The sequence below is a fragment of the Lepidochelys kempii genome, chromosome 7 (assembly GCF_965140265.1).
Source record: "Lepidochelys kempii isolate rLepKem1 chromosome 7, rLepKem1.hap2, whole genome shotgun sequence".
Lineage (NCBI taxonomy): Eukaryota > Metazoa > Chordata > Testudines > Cheloniidae > Lepidochelys > Lepidochelys kempii.
Window position 1 is genome coordinate 18,335,031 of NC_133262.1, and position 17,945 is coordinate 18,352,975.

Consider the following 17,945-nt stretch of genomic DNA (forward strand, 5'->3'; position numbering starts at 1 on the left):
GTTATTCCTTTCCAGGCCCATGCACACTTTGACCTTGGAGCATATGCTTTTACTCAGCATTGATCAAAATGTGCTTGCAACGTTAGCATTTTTCTTTCATAAAGGCTTGTTTAATAGAAATATTGCCATTTTGTGGCACACAAAATATTTATTTATTTAAGGCCTAAAAATGCTGAGCACCTGGGCTCTAACTGAAATCAATAAGCTGCAGGTGCTTGGCACTTTTGAAAGTCAGGCACTTGAGAGAGGTTTTCTGAGAGGACAGGAGGGAGGAGTAGAAAAGGGAATGAGTATCTTGCACAAGTCACTGCAGGACAGAAACCAGCTCTGTGTATTACAAAATGGGGCCGTAAGACCTGGATGCGCACAGTCCACATGCAGGCAATATTCCTACTGGAGTCACCTTTGGCTGCAAAGGAACTGCCATGTCAGGCTATAAATGACTAACTACTGCAGATACTTTTGTTTTTGCAACTGCAGTAACCTCACAAGCAGTCTCCCAGCTCCTGCATGTGATTTCAGGATCACATACAGCTGATTAAGAGATTACTTACAGAATTGTAGCCCAGTCTCAAAAATATGTATATGTAAATGTAAACTTTGTATCCCAGTGATGTGTTCATTCTCTTGCATGCCCCCCTCTGCCATGTACATTGGTCAAACTGGACAGTCTCAACGTAAAAGAATAAATGGACACAAATCAGATGTCAAGAATTATAACATTCATAAACCAGTCGGAGAACACTTCAATCTCTCTGGTCACGCAATCACAGACATGAAGGTCGCTATCTTAAAACAAAAAAACTTCAAATCCAGACTCCAGCGAGAAACTGCTGAATTGGAATTCATTTGCAAATTGGATACTATTAATTTAGGCTTAAATAGAGACTGGGAGTGGCTAAGTCATTATGCAAGGTAGCCTGTTTCCTCTTGCTTTTTCCTACCCCCCCCCCCCCCCAGATGTTCTGGTTTAACTTGGATTTAAACCTGGAGAATGGTCAGTTTAGATGAGCTATTACCAGCAAGAGAGTGAGTTTGTGTGTGTATGGGGGTGGGGGGAATGTGAGAAAACCTTGATCTATGCAGGAAATAGCCCGACTTGATTATGTAAAGAGTTGTCACTTTGGATGGGCTAGCACCAGCAGGAGAGTGAATTTGTGTGGGGGGGTGGAGGGTGAGAAAACCTGGATTTGTGCTGGAAATGGCCCACCTGTTGATCACTTTAGATAAGCTATTACCAGCAGGACAGTGGGGTGGGAGGAGGTATTGTTTCATGATTTCTGTGTGTATATAAAGTCTGCTGCAGTTTCCACGGTAAACATCTGATGAAGTGAGCTGTAGCTCACGAAAGCTCATGCTCAAATAAATTGGTTAGTCTCTAAGGTGCCACAAGTACTCCTTTTCTTTTTGCGAATACAGACTAACACGGCTGTTCCTCTGAAACCTGCCATAGAGGAGACTGGTAATCTTGAAGCAAATGAGGTGGTTTCTGTTCTTGCAAACATCAGCTGAGAGCTTTTTTTGGCAAGTATCATACACAAGAACACCACATTATAATTAAGCAAGACTCCCTGCTAAAAAACAGATTTTTGGCTTAAGAACACCACTGCCCTGAGGAGCCACAATTGCTTTGCCATATGTATAAGTACTCCTGTTCTTTTTGCGGATACAGACTAACACGGTTGCTACTCTGAAATTTGCCATATGGTTCTCATATCTCATTCAGAAGGCCTCCAAGGCTCCCATTTTCTGTCCTTTCTGATGAACTGCCCTGTCCACAGTTAGCACTAAACATGTGCACAGCTTAATGACACTGCTCTTTATACATCAGGACAGAGCCAATCAGTCCCCAGCCCCTTACAGCTATATGCACATCCCTTCCACACATCAAGGGTGAATAACCATCCTTTCTGCTTACTACACATGGGGGTGAGAGAAACAATCACAGTTCTGCACAGTAAGAACACTGCATCTTTCACCAAGCCATTACAGCCCATCATCATCATCTCACACAAAAAGCTCTCTCCAGCTAGGCTTTTCTATGGCCTGATCATAGCACTTAGGCTCCTTCAGCAGTCTACCCACACATGGAGGTGTTTGGGGAAACACCCTCACCCCTCTTTGTTTCCCTATTGCCTCCAAACACTCATTAGGTGTCCAAAATCAATTACCAGTAGTTATTGCAGTGTATCTCAGACCAGATGTTCCTCTGCTTTCTAGCAATTGTATTTCCATGAAGGAAGGCTACTCTCCTTTTAGCCACTGTCTAGCCAAAGCACAGTAAGGGCTTGTCTTCATTGCCACGTTAACTTGAGTTATAAGTCCAGTGTTACCTTTAATTCAGCCCCATCCACACACAAAACCCCTTAACTCATGACTGTGGTGCTTTTCGCTTGAATTGGCTGGCCCACACAGGGGCATAGGCTAGAACTCGAGCGAGCACAACTTGTCAGCTGCTAACATGGCCACTCTGTAGTATAAACGCAATCACCTCAGTGCTGCTAGTCCTCCAATACCTTTCTACGATACCCCCTTCTACTCTGTGTGCCCAGAAAAGACAGACAAGTTCTCCCATAATTCACTAGGAAGAGTTCATAGAGCAGTTCAGCTTCTTGAGGCTCTACAAATCATGGGATATATCCCAGGAAGCCTTAGCACCACACGAGTGAGTACAAAATGGGCCTGGCATATTTCCCCACCCTCACACTTCTTGTACTCAGTAAACAGCTAAATATTTCTGCACATACTTTCAAAAATAAAATAAATAAATAACGCTGGAAAACTTTAGCTTAAAAAGGTGAATTGGAAAATTACAAGAGTCTCAAAACGGGTTTTAGAAAAGAGCTTAGGAATAGTCAACTATAGCTGTCCTTCTGTGCACACACAATAGAAAGAAGACAGAGCACTAACTATTCATTAAAATTGGGAAAATGGAAAACAATACACTTTTCCCTTTAATGAATCTGATGCAATTACACTGCAGAGACTTGCAAACAGAGGTATTACCGAGGACTTGTCTACACAGTGCATTAATCTGCACTAGAGGGGTGGAAATTCTACTGTGCACCAATATGACACTAATTGGCCTACATAGACCCTGCGGGCACACCTTAAAGTTCTCTAGTGCACACGGATATAATCCTGTTTCACACTAGAATCTCTCTGGCATGGACTAATGCATCACGTAGACAAGCCCTTACATAATCTTCCAAATATAACATTGGCTCAAAATTCAGTAATTGCACTAATGCAATGCATTTGAGGTCACCTTTCCAATTTCACCAATTTCCAATTTAAAATATTTTATGACGCATATTCTATTCTATGCCTCAAACACTTCCTGCAACCTGACAGTCATCACAGAAAAATATTCATATTAGAAAGTGATTTTGGGAATTCACAGTAACCACAAAGGTCAGTAAGGAATAGTATTGATGCACTACAAGTACTCCTTTCCCCTCTGTGAAACATTTTTTTCAAGGCTGTTTTACATGCTTCCCAGGTTAGTGGAGGACACTATTGTTTTAGGTCTATTGATCCAGCTCTATGTTGAGAAATTTCAAGTCACAAGGGGGAAGACTATTAAACCACTGTGAACTGTCAGATTTATATTGATTCATCAAAGCAGTCAAAAGAAATTAAGGTTTAAGATTCAATATAATAATGGATCCAAGTCAGCACTGCTTGTTCCCTGAAAAGTTAAATCCTAATTAAAAAAAAATCCATTTGTCACTAGAGAGAAAGTGCAAGCTAAAATATTGGAATTGTTTAATTTAAAATCTTTTTTAAAAAATTCAATTAAACCTAACTGCATCCATGGACCTTTCGCAAGACAGACACACAACATGAACAATATATCCTGCCATCATTTATGAAGTCAAACTCCTCATTGACTTTCAAGCAGAGGGTCAGCTTTAAAAAAAAAAACCAATGGCCTATAGCCACGTTTGCTTCCCATAATGAAGCATAATTAAAAAGAGGAGCAAAGAACAAAAACAATCACTCACTATCTTACTCCTTTTACCAGTCTCTCCATTTCCCTTTTGTGAGCACAAGAAATCTCACACAGCCAAATGCACCGACACTGTGGTAAATTCTATACCAACTTGTGCTTCTTTCACTGTTCCCACTATTCAGGGCTACAAAATAAATCCCTAAGGCGAACCAAGAGCAAAGCAGGAAATAAGGAAGACAACAACATCCAAGTGAAGGCACAATATTCCTGCAAACCTATTAACTAACTAGAAAAATTCAGATTTTAGGCTCCTTGGACAACTTTACATTTCTTCTGCCCCTTAAGTTTAAGTGAGAATTATCTTCTGAGTAAATAATCATCAGAACTGTCAAAATATTTTTGTCAAAACATTTTTTCAACCAAAAAGAAAACTTTGCTGAAAATGTTCATTATTGTTGAAATTTTCTATTTTGTTTCCTATGAAAACCTTGAAACCAAAAATATTTTCTGATTGGGCGGGGGGGGAAGGTTTTCAGTGGGTCATAAAAAAGAAAAATTTTCATGGGAAATTTGGGGATTTTTTTTTTTTTTAATTTCTCACACAAAACTAGTACTTTTCTATGAGCCCTTTTAAATCAAAAATCTGAAGCCGGATTGAAATTACATGATTTAACTCCCTTTTTCTTTTACAAAATTATAGCGTGAGCTCAGTTAAAAATAAATAAAAATTTTCACCCAGACAAGTTTTGGGGGGTTTTTTTTGTTTGTTTTTGTTTTAAATCCATGGCTAAAAAGTATTGTTCAAATACTCTTCTTTCAATTATGCGTATTTGTAATACAATACTGTCGCAAAGGTGTATTTTCTCTTTTCCTACCCTCACCGTACCAGAATAATGTCACTAACTCTACGAGTGGACTTTCCAATTCATCTCTGGATCACAAATTCTCCCACAAGAATGAGTGAAAGAAATAAAATCTAAATTCAGTGAGGTCTGTGTGTGCCCTTCATAGGCATCACTAATGCAAGCTGGAACTTCATTAAGACCAGTAAGTAAAGCAGCTGCTCCCATAGGATGTGGCAATCTAGGTCTTCCCAGTACATCATCTTCTCTTGGCATGTTAGACCTTTCTTTCCTTCCATTATCGTCTCAGGCATCTAATAAATACCCCTCTCGTAGTTTCCATTATATCATCTCTGCTACAGAAGGATTCTTTTTCTGTTCAGAAACGCAACTGCTTCCATAGAATATCAGCAACATCACTCAAGTCTTCTCCAAAATATTTTTATTTTATTTTTTTTTTTACAGTTGCCTTTCACCTATGAAAGTGACTTTTCTGAGCTAGTTCCAGGTTTTAGGATTTTCTAGATTGGAATACATGTCCTTTTGAATCTGTATCACTGTAACATTTCTCCATTCTGTGGTTCACCTTTGTGTCCTCATTTCTTTAAGAAACATAGCAATGATATAAATCTCCATGTCCAAAATTAACTCCTTACATTTAAGAAAAGCATTACTATTACAGAGAAAACCCAGAGTACTGCCCTGTACAAATCTCAGTATTCAATCCCTTTCCCCAGGGCAATTGCCCTGATCTTAGAAGGAAATGGGCATATGTATATTAGCCTATTAATAAAGTTAACCTGTTTTGTTGAGGTAAAAAAAGTAACAAGAGGCTTAACGCCTCCTATATATGAGTTAGTAATGTATTTAAAAGAACAGTTTACGCTGTACAGGGAGGTCAGAAGTTCAGTGGAACCATTCAGGCAAATAAGCATGAAACACCCACTAAAGAAATTACATTTAGGAATTGGAAGACAAGCAGATCAATGCTAACACAGTTCATTCTCACAACTAGCAAAGAAGTTGTCCAACTTTCATCAGCACCTTTTAATAAAACAATAGTCACTCTAACCCTAAAATGGATTTGGCAACATCTCTTTCACAGAGGAAGTACCTTGTGCACTCTGACACTGCTTTTCCCTTTGTCCCTGTAAGCTGGCTCCCAACATGAGTTTATGACTCTGAAGGGTCTTATGGGAAATCAGTAGCAACAGGAGCTTAAAGGCCTTCCAAGGTGGCAGACTATGCTGGCTGGCAACAGCAGCAGGACTAGTGAGTTACAGGAAATTTTCCAGAACCTGCTCTGCCTCACTGCCAGGTTCTCTATTACATTTTCTTTGTTAATGGCTGGCTGTAAGGAATCTCAGTATTGCACGGTTATTTATGGCTTTGGCTTTCTCCTCTTTCATTTAGCAGATCACTAGCTGTTAGGAAAAGCCTGAGGTTCAAGATTTATAATGCAATTGAAAAGGATTAACTCATTTATTAACGTTTCCAAACGAATCTGAAATAATATTCTGTTTATTCCACTGAACTTACCTTAGTAGATAAAGACTAGTACAGCATCCAATAGGAAAATGGACTTCACTCTCAGATTTTCATAGGCTTGTGTCATGTTTACAATTTTACAGATAATCATCATTTTAGAATCACACTAACAAACTTTATACTGTAACTCTAGCACACAACATATCTAGTTTAGTATTTCTACTGCAGTTATGACTTTCTTCCAGTCATTTTCAGCTAAAGACCATTCATTTACATAAACAGAGGCGCTTTTCTAGTATAGTACATGCTACAGAGTATGTCTGTTTGCAGGTCTCACTATTTAACAGAAATTCCAGGCATACCCAACACTCAATTTGTTATTGTCCAATGCAATATGTGGAGGATACAATTATCAGTTCTGACTTCCAGTAATTACAGTACTGCTATCGGCTTCAAGCAAACCTGACTAGGAGGGAGGTCACAGGTCAGAGTAAACTTGAGTATAAAATTAATTACAAACATCTTTGAAGCACCATAATGCAGCTGTAACACTGCTACCAACTATCTTACTTACTTGTATAGAGGGCACCACTACGAAGTACGAAGGGCCAGGTCCAAAGCCTACTGAAATCCATGCAAAGGCTCCCATAGACTTCAGTAGACACTGGATCAGGCAATAGAAGTGCAAAGAATACAGGTACAAAAAGGTAGAAGTAAATGTATCTCTATTTATATTAATTTATTTGTATTGGTGCACTACAATGTAAACACATTCCAGCACCTAGTATCTTTCACAAAGATTATCACACAGCCCAGGAGTGTGATTTTTTCCAGTATTTCTTCATAAACGGCGAACAAGTTCTCAAAATGGTCACCTGCCTCAAGTAAGAATGACAAAGCTGGTCTATTTGGCTGAACAGAATGAAGCTACATAATTTGTAAAAATGGAAGAGCTAAACACCCCTTCCTCCCGACTTTTATTTTTTTTAAAACCAGATTATGTGCACAGCTATCACAATGATGGGTTCCTTATAAAAACCTGTAATAAACCATTAGAGACATCTTCTGCCCATATAAGATTCCATTGACTTCATCTATAATTAAGTATGCAAAATGCACTTTACAATCAGGCCCTTTTTTCCTAAAATTAGTCCATCCTTGTGGCATTTAGGTTACAAATTAAACATGAATCTGCCCACATACACCCATTAATCAATTCCTCTACTATATGAGACACAGATGTGAAAATTTTCACTAGTTTATTCTTTTTGGTTGCATTATGACACATGGGCCTGGGTTTCTAACTCAAACCACACACACTATGGCGTGCAATCTGAACTAAAGGAGTCAAGTGATATCTATATTTCTAACCATGGAAACATGCATAATATTTGTAAAATTTTGTTGTACCTTGCAGAATTAAAGTTTTTTACCAGCTCATCTAATATCCGGTTATTTTTCAGGTCAGGTTCCGTGACTGCCTACAAAAGAACAGAAGTAAACAGACAGTGTTCAAGCACACATAATTTACTTCTCAGATGTGTGTTTCAGACACCACCCATAAAACCATTACCCCTCAAAATTGTTATGTCAAAAAAGTTCCATAAAAATTAAGTACAAATATCTTCTACTGAAAACCATCTAAGACCGTGAAATAAGTGAGTCTTGAAAATGTTAGGTAATATCCAGAAGTATAGATTAAAAAAACAATACTTTGTTTTAAGACCAACCCATTAACACTAGTTTCCAACAATGCTTTATTGTACCCTAGCTCCAATTATTTTGGAAGACAAAAGTAGGCTCCTAAGAATGAGATGCAAACATTAAGCAAGAAGGAGTAAACAAAGGACAATGTCATAGTCTGAATAATGGTGGAATAAAAGATACAGATTATTGGGTAGTTTTCTGCATACATATTCTTTTAAAAGAACCTTCCTCTCTATTTTAATTTTTCTCCTGTGTTACCATTCCAGAGCTTCCTTTGCTCTTACTCATATCAATTTTTAAGAAGGTAGAAGGATGGATATAAAATGTGCAGTCCAGAAATATATACCGAGAAGTCTGCACTTTTTTAAACATCAAAAAACTGATAATATATTACAAACAGACCTTTCTGAATTCTGGCCTTGAACAGACTTATGCTTTAGGAATATGCAAGGAAAATCACCTATATTTTGCCAGTACTTTTGAAACATTGTTTGTTGTGTTTAAGCAGCCTACCATTTAAAAACATCCAGTAAAACCCAACTGGCTGAAAGCCAAAGATGAATGGTCTTCCATGCACTTTATTAAGTGAAAGTCTTTCAGATAAGATCTTAATAAGTCAGTCTTGCCTGTACTGCAGGGGTATTGCTGGTCCTCACAGCGTTTTTCAGAAGAGAAGGGATTTACTCCATTATCCATGGCCAACATCAATCACCCCTCTTCTGTATAGTCTACTGCCATCTCCCACCCCAGAAGAGCTGCACTACATATCTGATGTGTTGTATGGAACACATTTTACAATATGAGTAGCAAATATATTAAACTACGTATTCTACACAATAGACACATAGGAGGACACTTAATCTCCACTATGCAAAGTGGAGCAGCAGCATCGACAGGACTTACTTAATCAGAACTGTAAATGTTAGAAAATGCTCTCATTGAGTATACTCAGAAGTGATTTTTGTATCTAAACATTCCATCACCAGCCACCCCCAAATAACATGTACTCCTCAATTTAAAATATGGGATGGGGGGAGGGAAGAATCAATCAAAAGCCATTTCTATTGGCTATAGTTTTTATAAAAGCTTATTTTTACTAATCCTAAATTCTGGATCAAATTCAACCTGACAGCGTCTCTTTAAAAGACCAATAACGTGCACCATGGAATGATCAAAGGTTGATGAAAATTAAGGTGCCTACGAGTGCCTAAATCTGTATTAGACCACTTATTTAGGTGCCAAAGATTTAAATGACTTCAATTAATATTCAGCACCTCTGAAAAAAATCATGACACTTATTTATGGTAGCTGCCTAGATATGGATTTTATGTGCTCAACTTGAGGACCTCACGTTTGAAAATACCAGCAGAGGTGAACACTATAAGAAGCAGTTCTGTATATCTTAAAATGACATATTTGATTAGACCCAAAGATGAAAAGGTCTTAATACTGAAGATTTGCCCAAAACAATATATAAAAAAAAAGAACAAAACAAAACAAAAACACTTACCACACAACATGTTGGACACTGATTTTTGTAAGACAGAAATTTTCGTATACAAAGGGAACAATCTGAAAAAAACAAGTTACATACCATATAATCAGAGTGTACTAAGCTAAGATGAACACACATTGTTGAGTAACTATATTATTTTTTTTTAAAAAAACCTAGCAAAATGTGAACTAAAGTAAGTATAGTCATACATAAAAAGAGAAACATTCAATAAAGAATACTATTCTATTTTAATGGAACGTTTACCAACATATTTCAGCATTTGATCTCAGTCTGTGTGTCCATTTAAAAAAAAAATATTTAGCAAATATACCCCAAAGAAATATCAACTACTATTGTTAAAATAGCAAGGTTTACTGAGCTAACCTTCAAGTTTGAAATAACTACACTTCCTAGAACCACAAAATTCAACTCCAATCCAGTATATGGAGTAAAATCACGGGGAAGATTTAACACAGGTTGCATGCTCCTATCTTTTAGGACCTTGTCCAAAGCTAGCTGAAGTCAATTCAGTAACTCCCATTAACTTAAGAGAGCCTTCAATTAGCCATTATTTTTATCCTCCTGCTAAGAAATGATTAAAGGGGGTAAGGGCTTGATCCTGCAATGTGCTTAGTGCCCTCAACCAAAGTTGAAAGCTTACTTCAGTGGGAGTTGAGGATGCTCAGCATCTTGCACAATTGAGCCTTCCAGAAGGGCTTCTCCAGACTAACGGAGTAAGAAGAGCCTAGGAATTCCTAAATTCCAATCCCAGTTCTGACAATGACTCAGTGAGTGGATATAGGCAAGGCACTTCACTTCTCTGCCTCAATTTCTCCATTCAGTAAAATGGAGATAAGACCTCCCTCACAGGGGTGTTTTTAAGTGCTTTGAGAATGTAAAGCTCCATAAGCATATGAGTGTTACTGTTCTGTAAATTAATAGATTTGATTAAGTTCTCTGCTGATAGGTTTTTATTCCCTACTAGTCTACTTCAAGTAAATGTTCTGTCCTAGTTTTAACTCATGGATATGGCTTTCATTACACCTAAGTAGAGTTGATTAAACTTTCCAATAATATTATAATTGCACTTCCTCTTGGAACAACTTTATTTTTAAGGAAAAGTCTGTCAGAAGCATCACGCTCTGCATCCCAAGTTATTCACAGATTGCTTTGGGCATTCAGCTGTCTAATAACAGCTGGAAGAACACATCAAGCAATAACAAACAATTATTAAAGATAATTTTAGCATGCATTTTCTTATCATTCCAATTACATTTCCTGTACCTCTGTCTCCAGCAGTCACAAGCACACCTACGTCAAACTGCTTCTGCAATATACCTTCCTAAGGGCTAGTCTACACTAAAGCTGTAAGTCAACCTAAGTTATGCTGCTGTTGTTCCTGTATGCCCTGGGACAGAGTGGAGAGATGCATGGAAAATTTAATACAGCTCTAGGCAATAAATCCTATAAGGCCAAAGAGGGGTGGCAGGAAAGGAATCTGCATAACTTTAGCCTCCATCTGTTGACGTACCACACAGGGGTTCACTCACATAGGGCCTGATTCTGCAGTCACTCCACATGTAGAACTCCTGTTAATTCAAGTGAATAGAACTCCTGTACAGAGCATGGCTACAGAATCAAGTTCTGTAACTGCTCATTGTAATCGCTGAGTCTGTCTTTTATATGACCTTTACTAACCTAGAATGTTAGTCACAGGACAGTAGGCATAAGCTTGTCGTAAAAAGCAAAAGAAGTAAAAAGGTTCACCTATATGCACACAAACACTAAGGGCATGTCTAACCAGCAATGTAAGCCCAGGGTTAGTGGGACTCAAGTCAGCTAAACTGTGTCAGAGAACGCTGGGCTTGCATGTTTATACTGCATTTTAACCCTAGGTTAAGGATTTTCTGACCCGTGCTCAAACCTATAACTCTGGCGTCCACACTGCAGTGCACAGACCTGAGTCAAAGTAACCCTGTCCCAGAGTGCCTAGTGCCTCTTCTCCCCCGCAAACCAGCATTGATGCTCTAGCCCTACGAACGTGTTGCAAAGTGAGAAAGCTCTACTGCCCACCCAGTTTCCTAACTCTGATGGTGCTCCTTATGGGCACGTGAGTCCCTTCAGTAACACAAACTGCACAATGAGCTCCTTTGGTAGGTAGTTTGAGAAAGCTTTATACTGAACTACCATCTAGTTTGAGAATGGGGCTCTCCACCTCTAAGCTGAGTCACACTGGCAGAAAAATCCCCATGTGCACCTGTTCTGAGGATAATTAGGACATCCCTGTCCAGGGCTGAGAAACTATTAAAATGAAACTTTGTGATTCTTAATTTTTAAAATAGGATGTTCAATGAAGGTGTTTTTGTTTGGTTGGTTATTTATTTATTGTTGTCTGTTTGTTTTGAAGGTTGACAAAGTGTAGGTTTCAGAAGAAAAACCACACACCACACACAGCGTGGCTGCTGCAAGCTGTGAAGTGCATCCCCAGGTCTTGGGGTGCAACGTACTCCAATTCACACACCCTGGGAATCCGTTATCCCTGCTATACTGCTGGAGGCAGGGATAAGGGGTCCCCGGGAGCATGTGGTGAAGTTTTGGGACTGGCTCCCATTCACTGCCCTCACAGTGCATGCTGCCCAGGCATCTCTGCACACGCAGTCCCAGGAAGGGCAGGGGAGCCCCAGAAGCAAGGGACAAAGGGCAGAGTGGGACAAAGAGGCTGCCCTGAATGGAGGCAGAGTTGCAGAGGTCCTGGATCAGTACAGCCAGGGGAGAGATAACCCCCAACATCCTGGCAGCTGGGAGCCACCTCCCACCTGTCAGCTTTGCTCTCTGCTCTGGGCAAGCTCTGAGGAGTAGCCAGAGTCACTGCCACAGGAGGCTACGAGGTGGTTTTGGGGCTGGCTCCCCTCGCTAGAGCCCTGCGCAGATAGAAAATCTTTATCCGCATCAGATCCACAAACATGGTCCACGGATATCTGCAGCGATGAATATAAAGCAGATTTACAGCGTTCTACCACTTGCCGCCCTGACAGTGTGCGCTGCCCAGATGCCCCTGCCCACACAGCCCCAGGGAGGGCAGGAGTGGATCAGAGAGTAGAGCGGGGACCAAGCAGCTGCCCTGCAAGAAGGAGGTGTGGCCACGGTGTTGTGGGGTCATCCCTTCCCCCAGCCTAGCTGAGCCAGGAGCTCTGATGCTCCCTCTTCCTGCAGGGCAGCCACTTGGTCCACACTCTGCTCTCTGGCCTCTCCTGCCCTCCCTGAGGCTGCGTGTGCAGGGGCACCTGGGCAGCGTGCACTAAAATCTGGCTGACCAGCTCCCTCTGCGAAAAGCTTCTTCTGATCAGTCTCCCCTAAAAACCCTGCAGGCTCTCTGATAGTGTGCTTGCAGACCAGTGTTCAAGAAACAACAAGTTAAAGCTTATCTGAGCTGCTGCCCTTTGCAAAGGGAAGCGTGGCTTCCATTTGCAATACAGTCCAATAGACTGCATCACAGACTGTCCGCATAGAGAAAACTAAGGAAGTTGCCCCAATGAACTCTGGGATACATCCAGAGGACTTCTGGGACCCAAGTCAAACCGGGGCCACATGCAAACAGGAAAGTGACAAGGCTCAGATCCTAGAATCATAGGACTGGAAGGGACTTCAAGAGGTCTTCTAGTCCAGCCCCCTACACTCAAAGCAGGACTACGTATTATCTTCTAGATCATTCCTGACAGGTGTTTGTCTAACTGACCCTTACAAATCTCCAATGACAGAGATTCTACAACCTCTATAGGCAATTTATTCCCGTGCTTAACCACCCTGACAGTTAGGAAGTTTTTCCTAATGTCCAACCTAAACTGCCCTTGCTGCAATTTAAGCCCATTGCTTCTTGTCCTACCATCAAAGGTTAAAGACAACAATTTACCTCCCTCCTCCTTTTAACAACCTATTAAGTACTTGAAAACTGTTATATCACCCCACCGTTTCTCCTCTCCAGACTAAACTAATGCAATTCTTTTTTTCCAGACTGTTATCATTTTTGTTGCTCATCTCTGGACTTTCTCCAATTTGTACACATCTTTCCTAAAATGTGGTGCCCAGAACTGGACACAATACACAGTTGAGGCCTAATCAGCACGAAGTAGAGCGGAAGAATTACTACTTGTGTCTTGCTTACAACCCTCCTGCTAATACATCCCAAAACGATGTTTGCTTTTTTTGCAACAGTATTACTCTGTTGACTCATATTTAGCTTGCGATCCACTATGACCCCCAAATCCCTTTCCACAATACTCCTTCCTAGGCAGTCATTTCCCATTTTGTATGTGTCCAATTGATAGTTCCTTCCTAAGTGGAGAACTTTGCATTTGTCCTTATTGAATTTCATCCTATTTTCTTCAGACCATTTCTCCAGCTTGTCCAGATCATTTTGAATTTTAATCCTATCCTCCAAAGCTCTTGCAACCCCTTCAAAGCTTGCTATCAGCCAAAAACTTTATAAGTGTACTCTCTATGCCATTATGTAGGTGTCAGCTTAACACGGGCCTGGACCCTCCAGCCCTGCAGGGTCCTGAGACTGTAGGTTCAAGCCCTAGGTTAACATAATTCGTGTGTGGATGCAAGAGGGGGTTAGGCTCGAGCCTGGGCTTACCCTAAGATCTAATAGAAGAGATGACTGGATGGAATGAGAGTCAGACACTAGTAAGGGATATATACACAGACCCATAAAAATACTCCTGTACTTACAGGTATGTGAACACTGTGGTATGATCATTGCAATATCGAAGTAATCAAAGCATATCCCACAACGCAACAAATCATCCACTGCCTGAAATGGGAAAAATAAAGTTAATGTCATTTGAAGACACCCTTCAAGAGCTCTTCGTCTGACTATATGTATGATATAAGAAATATCTACACGCTTTCAATCTCAGAAATTCTTGTCCAGCAGTTTCCTAAACCCCATAGATGAAAACCAAAAATCCCTCACGTCTCTTGGGGATGCGTTTAACAGTTGCTTTACATCAAGAGCTGTTACACTAAATGTAAACACAAATGCAAACGGTCACATAGCTATTCGGCTTGCTGAACACAAATTCAATAAACAAACTGAACATAGAACAGCTTCCAAAATCAGTTCCAGTGTGTATATTTAATCTTTGGCACTCCTGCTAGAGCTCAAGAGTGAAAAGGGGGAAGGGAAAGGCAGTTCTTGCGGAAGACCCTTCCCAAATGGGAGCTTTACTAGTAATTCAATATTATCGGATATTCCTCCTGACAAACTCTTCCCATCCAGCTCCCTCCCTCGGAAAAATAGGGACATGGGTCTTGTTGAAAGCAAAGGGCCTGCTCTGCCACCTAAAAGTTTTTGGGGGGTGGGAACGGTAAATTCCACTCTAAGGCCAGCTACAATCCTCTATACTTCAGAGACCCCCAACGTCACTCTTGGGAGCCCCCCATGAATCAAAATGCCAGCCCTGACGCTTGGCCAGCTCTGGAGAACCACTCTCTTCCCTCAGGATTTTAAGGACTCCACTCTGACTTATAAGGCTCTTTGGACCATAAGTCTATTACCACCCCCCAATAAGCATCAACGGGCGCCCCCCTGAGTGCCTTTCCCCCAGGCCCCGCCCCCCAGCTCTCACTGGGCAGGCCCCGCCCCCCAGCTCTCACTGGGCAGGCCCCAGGCCTCCCCCCGCTCTCACTGTCCCTCTACCCCCATGTCGGGGGGGGGGGAAGAGGAGGGGGGAGTGCAGGGGCTCGGTCCCAGCCCACACAGCTGGGATCCGCGGCTCCAGCGAGCTCCCCCAGCGCAGCGCCGGGACTGAAGCCCCGGGGAGCCTCCCTCCCACTTACTTTCAGCAGGGAGAGGTTCTCCGGCCAGCGCGGCTCGGCCAGCGCCATGGTGCCCGCCACAGGCAGGGCCCGCTCCCGAGCCGCCCGCAGCCGGCCCCAAATCACCCGCGCTCGGCTCCCGGCACAGCAACCGGCGCGCCCGCGCGCGCGCGCCAGCAGACTTCCGGCCCCCCGCCCCGGAGGTTGCTGGGAGATGTAGTTCGTGCTGCGGCTGCGCTCTGCTCCCCTGGCAGGGCTGTGGCGGGGCCCGACCAGGGTGGGGCCGGCGATTGTGGGAGAAGGGGGATACCTCCCTGTCACAGAGGCCCAGCCAGTTTAAACCACAGGGGTCAGCAGGGGCAACGGGACCCTCCCCTTGCATCCACAGGGACCCCACCGCTGGCCCTCCCGTGAATCCATCACCACGCTCCACTATAGTCGTCCCAAGCGCTCGGAAATCCCGCCAGACACCACCCCTCCGTCCAACGCCTGAGCCTGGCATAACTGTTGTAGTAGGAAGAGCGCCTGACACATAAGCCCTTGTAGCAGAGGCCTGAACTAAAGTGGTCGAAACTTTGCTGATATAAAGCAAAGTCAGGTTGTGAGCAAGAGGCAGGCCCTGCTCACAGAATTTGGCACAGAGCACAGGGCTGATATTGCAAAAACACATACCCCTAAGAGGTGCGAGGCACAAGCATAGTGCAGAAGGGTGGTACCAGAACACCCCGCTAAACACATTCCCCCATGATAACAAGAACACGCTGACCCATCTTAAGGATAAGGTCGGGATGACAGCATGATGAATAGAGATGTTTTGATTGAACCTTCAGGTACAAGGCAGTGGGTGGCACCCTGATACGTCAGAGGGCGATACGTAACTTGTTTGTATTGGTGTGTAAAGATGTATCTCAGAGGAAGCGTCCTTGTCCAGCCAAGAGGGCAGTGGAAAGTCCCGCCCCTGACTGTCACGGGCATACATGTGCTTGTGTAACTGTAGACACAGATCCGGGGAGCTAGGACCGTGCTTTGCTGACAATATACCTGACCAAACGCCTTCGCACCTTAACGGATTTTGTGATCATTGGGCAGCTCACTCAAGATCTGCTGTGCCAGCTATCTGCGCAGAGCTGGGACAGCACACAAGGAGAACGCACACGCAGCCAAACATCTGATGACAAATATCACAAGATTTTATTTTAAAAAATAAGTTTGGGCAGCTTTTTATTTGCCTCTAAGGTTCACGTTTTCAATCTTTTCTTCACAAACACAAGGGCCAGAAACTTGCTTTAAAAAAAAAAAAAAAAAAGTGGAGATCTACACATAATCTGATGATTACGGCAGCAGAGGCTTCAAGAAAAATGCCAAATATTGCAAGACTAGCACTACTATGGTAAGCACGAGCAACAGCATAGTCTTCAGAACATGCTACAAGACCATTAGTTTGTCCATAATTTTGCCGGAGGAGAAGCAGCTGGAGATCACTGATGACTTTTAGAGCCACAGAATTTAAGGCTAGAAGGGACCGCCAGATCATCTAGTCTGACCTTGCTACCACCCCCACCCAGCACCCACACATTAAACTGAAATTATACGAAGTATTATAGATAATTTTATACTATATTATACATATAGTATTATAGACTATATGTGCCACAGCCAGAGAACAGGAGAGACCATGGTGCACCGGTGCCCAAGGCAACAGCAATGGCAGCGAAATGATCCACACTCACACGCTGCAGAGGAAGGCCAGTCTGACCTGGGGGAAAATTCCTTCTCCACCCCATATATGGCAATCAGTTAGACCCTGAACACATGAGCGAGAACCAACCAGCCAAGTACTAGAGAGAGAGAATGCTCGGTGTCCCCTCAGAGGCCTAGTCCTCCCTGTCCAATGTCCCTTCTCCAGCTATGACCATCCCCGATGCTTCATAGAAAGGAGATGAAAAACAAACTGGGAGCTCAGATACTAAAGTGATGAGGATTTCATTGATCCCTATCAATTTCACAAGAGACCTGTAAACACTACAAGCCAAAAAAAACCAAAAAAACATCTGCAAGTTGTCATGCCAATTTGATCCTGATAACAAGCCACTGAGGAAAGGGCAAGAAAGGAAAGTAATTAATCTGGAGGAAGAGAAAAGTCTTTAAGAGGAAAAGGAAGATGAAGAAACAAAAAAAATAATAGTGAGCATTAGAGCCTGGAGTTGGATGCTTAATTCCCCTTGAGGATCAGGGTATAGGCCAGGGCCTTCTCCTTGGAATTTTCTACTGTCTAGCTTAGGCAGCAACCTGCTCAGCTTGCTAGCTGGCTGGCTTCTGTGAATCTGTGAGTAGGAGCAGAGAGGTTATTTACCTCTGTATTTGGCACTGATCTGACCACTGCTGGAATACTGTATCCAGTTCTGTGATGTCCACAATTCAAAAGGGATGTTGATAAATTGGAGAAGGTTCAGAGAGAACCACAAGAATGATTAAAGGATTAGAAAACATGCCTTATCGAGAGAGACTCAAGGAGCTCAATTTGCTTAATGAAGAGAAGGTTAAGGGATAGCTTGAACACAGTCTGTATTATAAGTACCTACATGGGGAACAAATATTTGATAATGGGCTCTTCAATTTAGGAGACAAAGATCTAACA

General features: G+C 42.1%; 1 protein-coding gene across 8 annotated transcripts in view; it reads right to left on the reverse strand.

Annotated features, from left to right (window-relative positions):
• Positions 1 to 15,477, reverse strand: part of RAD18 (RAD18 E3 ubiquitin protein ligase) — a 123,197-nt gene extending 107,720 nt beyond the window's left edge. For all 8 annotated transcript variants that reach the window (XR_012159775.1, XR_012159772.1, XR_012159774.1 and 5 more), the window contains exons 1-4: positions 15,329 to 15,477; positions 14,219 to 14,300; positions 9,503 to 9,564; positions 7,696 to 7,766 (exon numbers count right to left, since the gene is read on the reverse strand). Coding sequence is in view for 4 of the 8 variants with exons in the window: in XM_073351211.1 (XP_073207312.1) it covers positions 7,696 to 7,766; positions 9,503 to 9,564; positions 14,219 to 14,300; positions 15,329 to 15,376 (263 nt within the window). In the remaining 4 variants the exon portion in view is untranslated. The remainder of the gene's footprint in view (positions 1 to 7,695; positions 7,767 to 9,502; positions 9,565 to 14,218; positions 14,301 to 15,328) is intronic.
• Between the last annotated feature and the right edge of the window lie 2,468 nt (positions 15,478 to 17,945).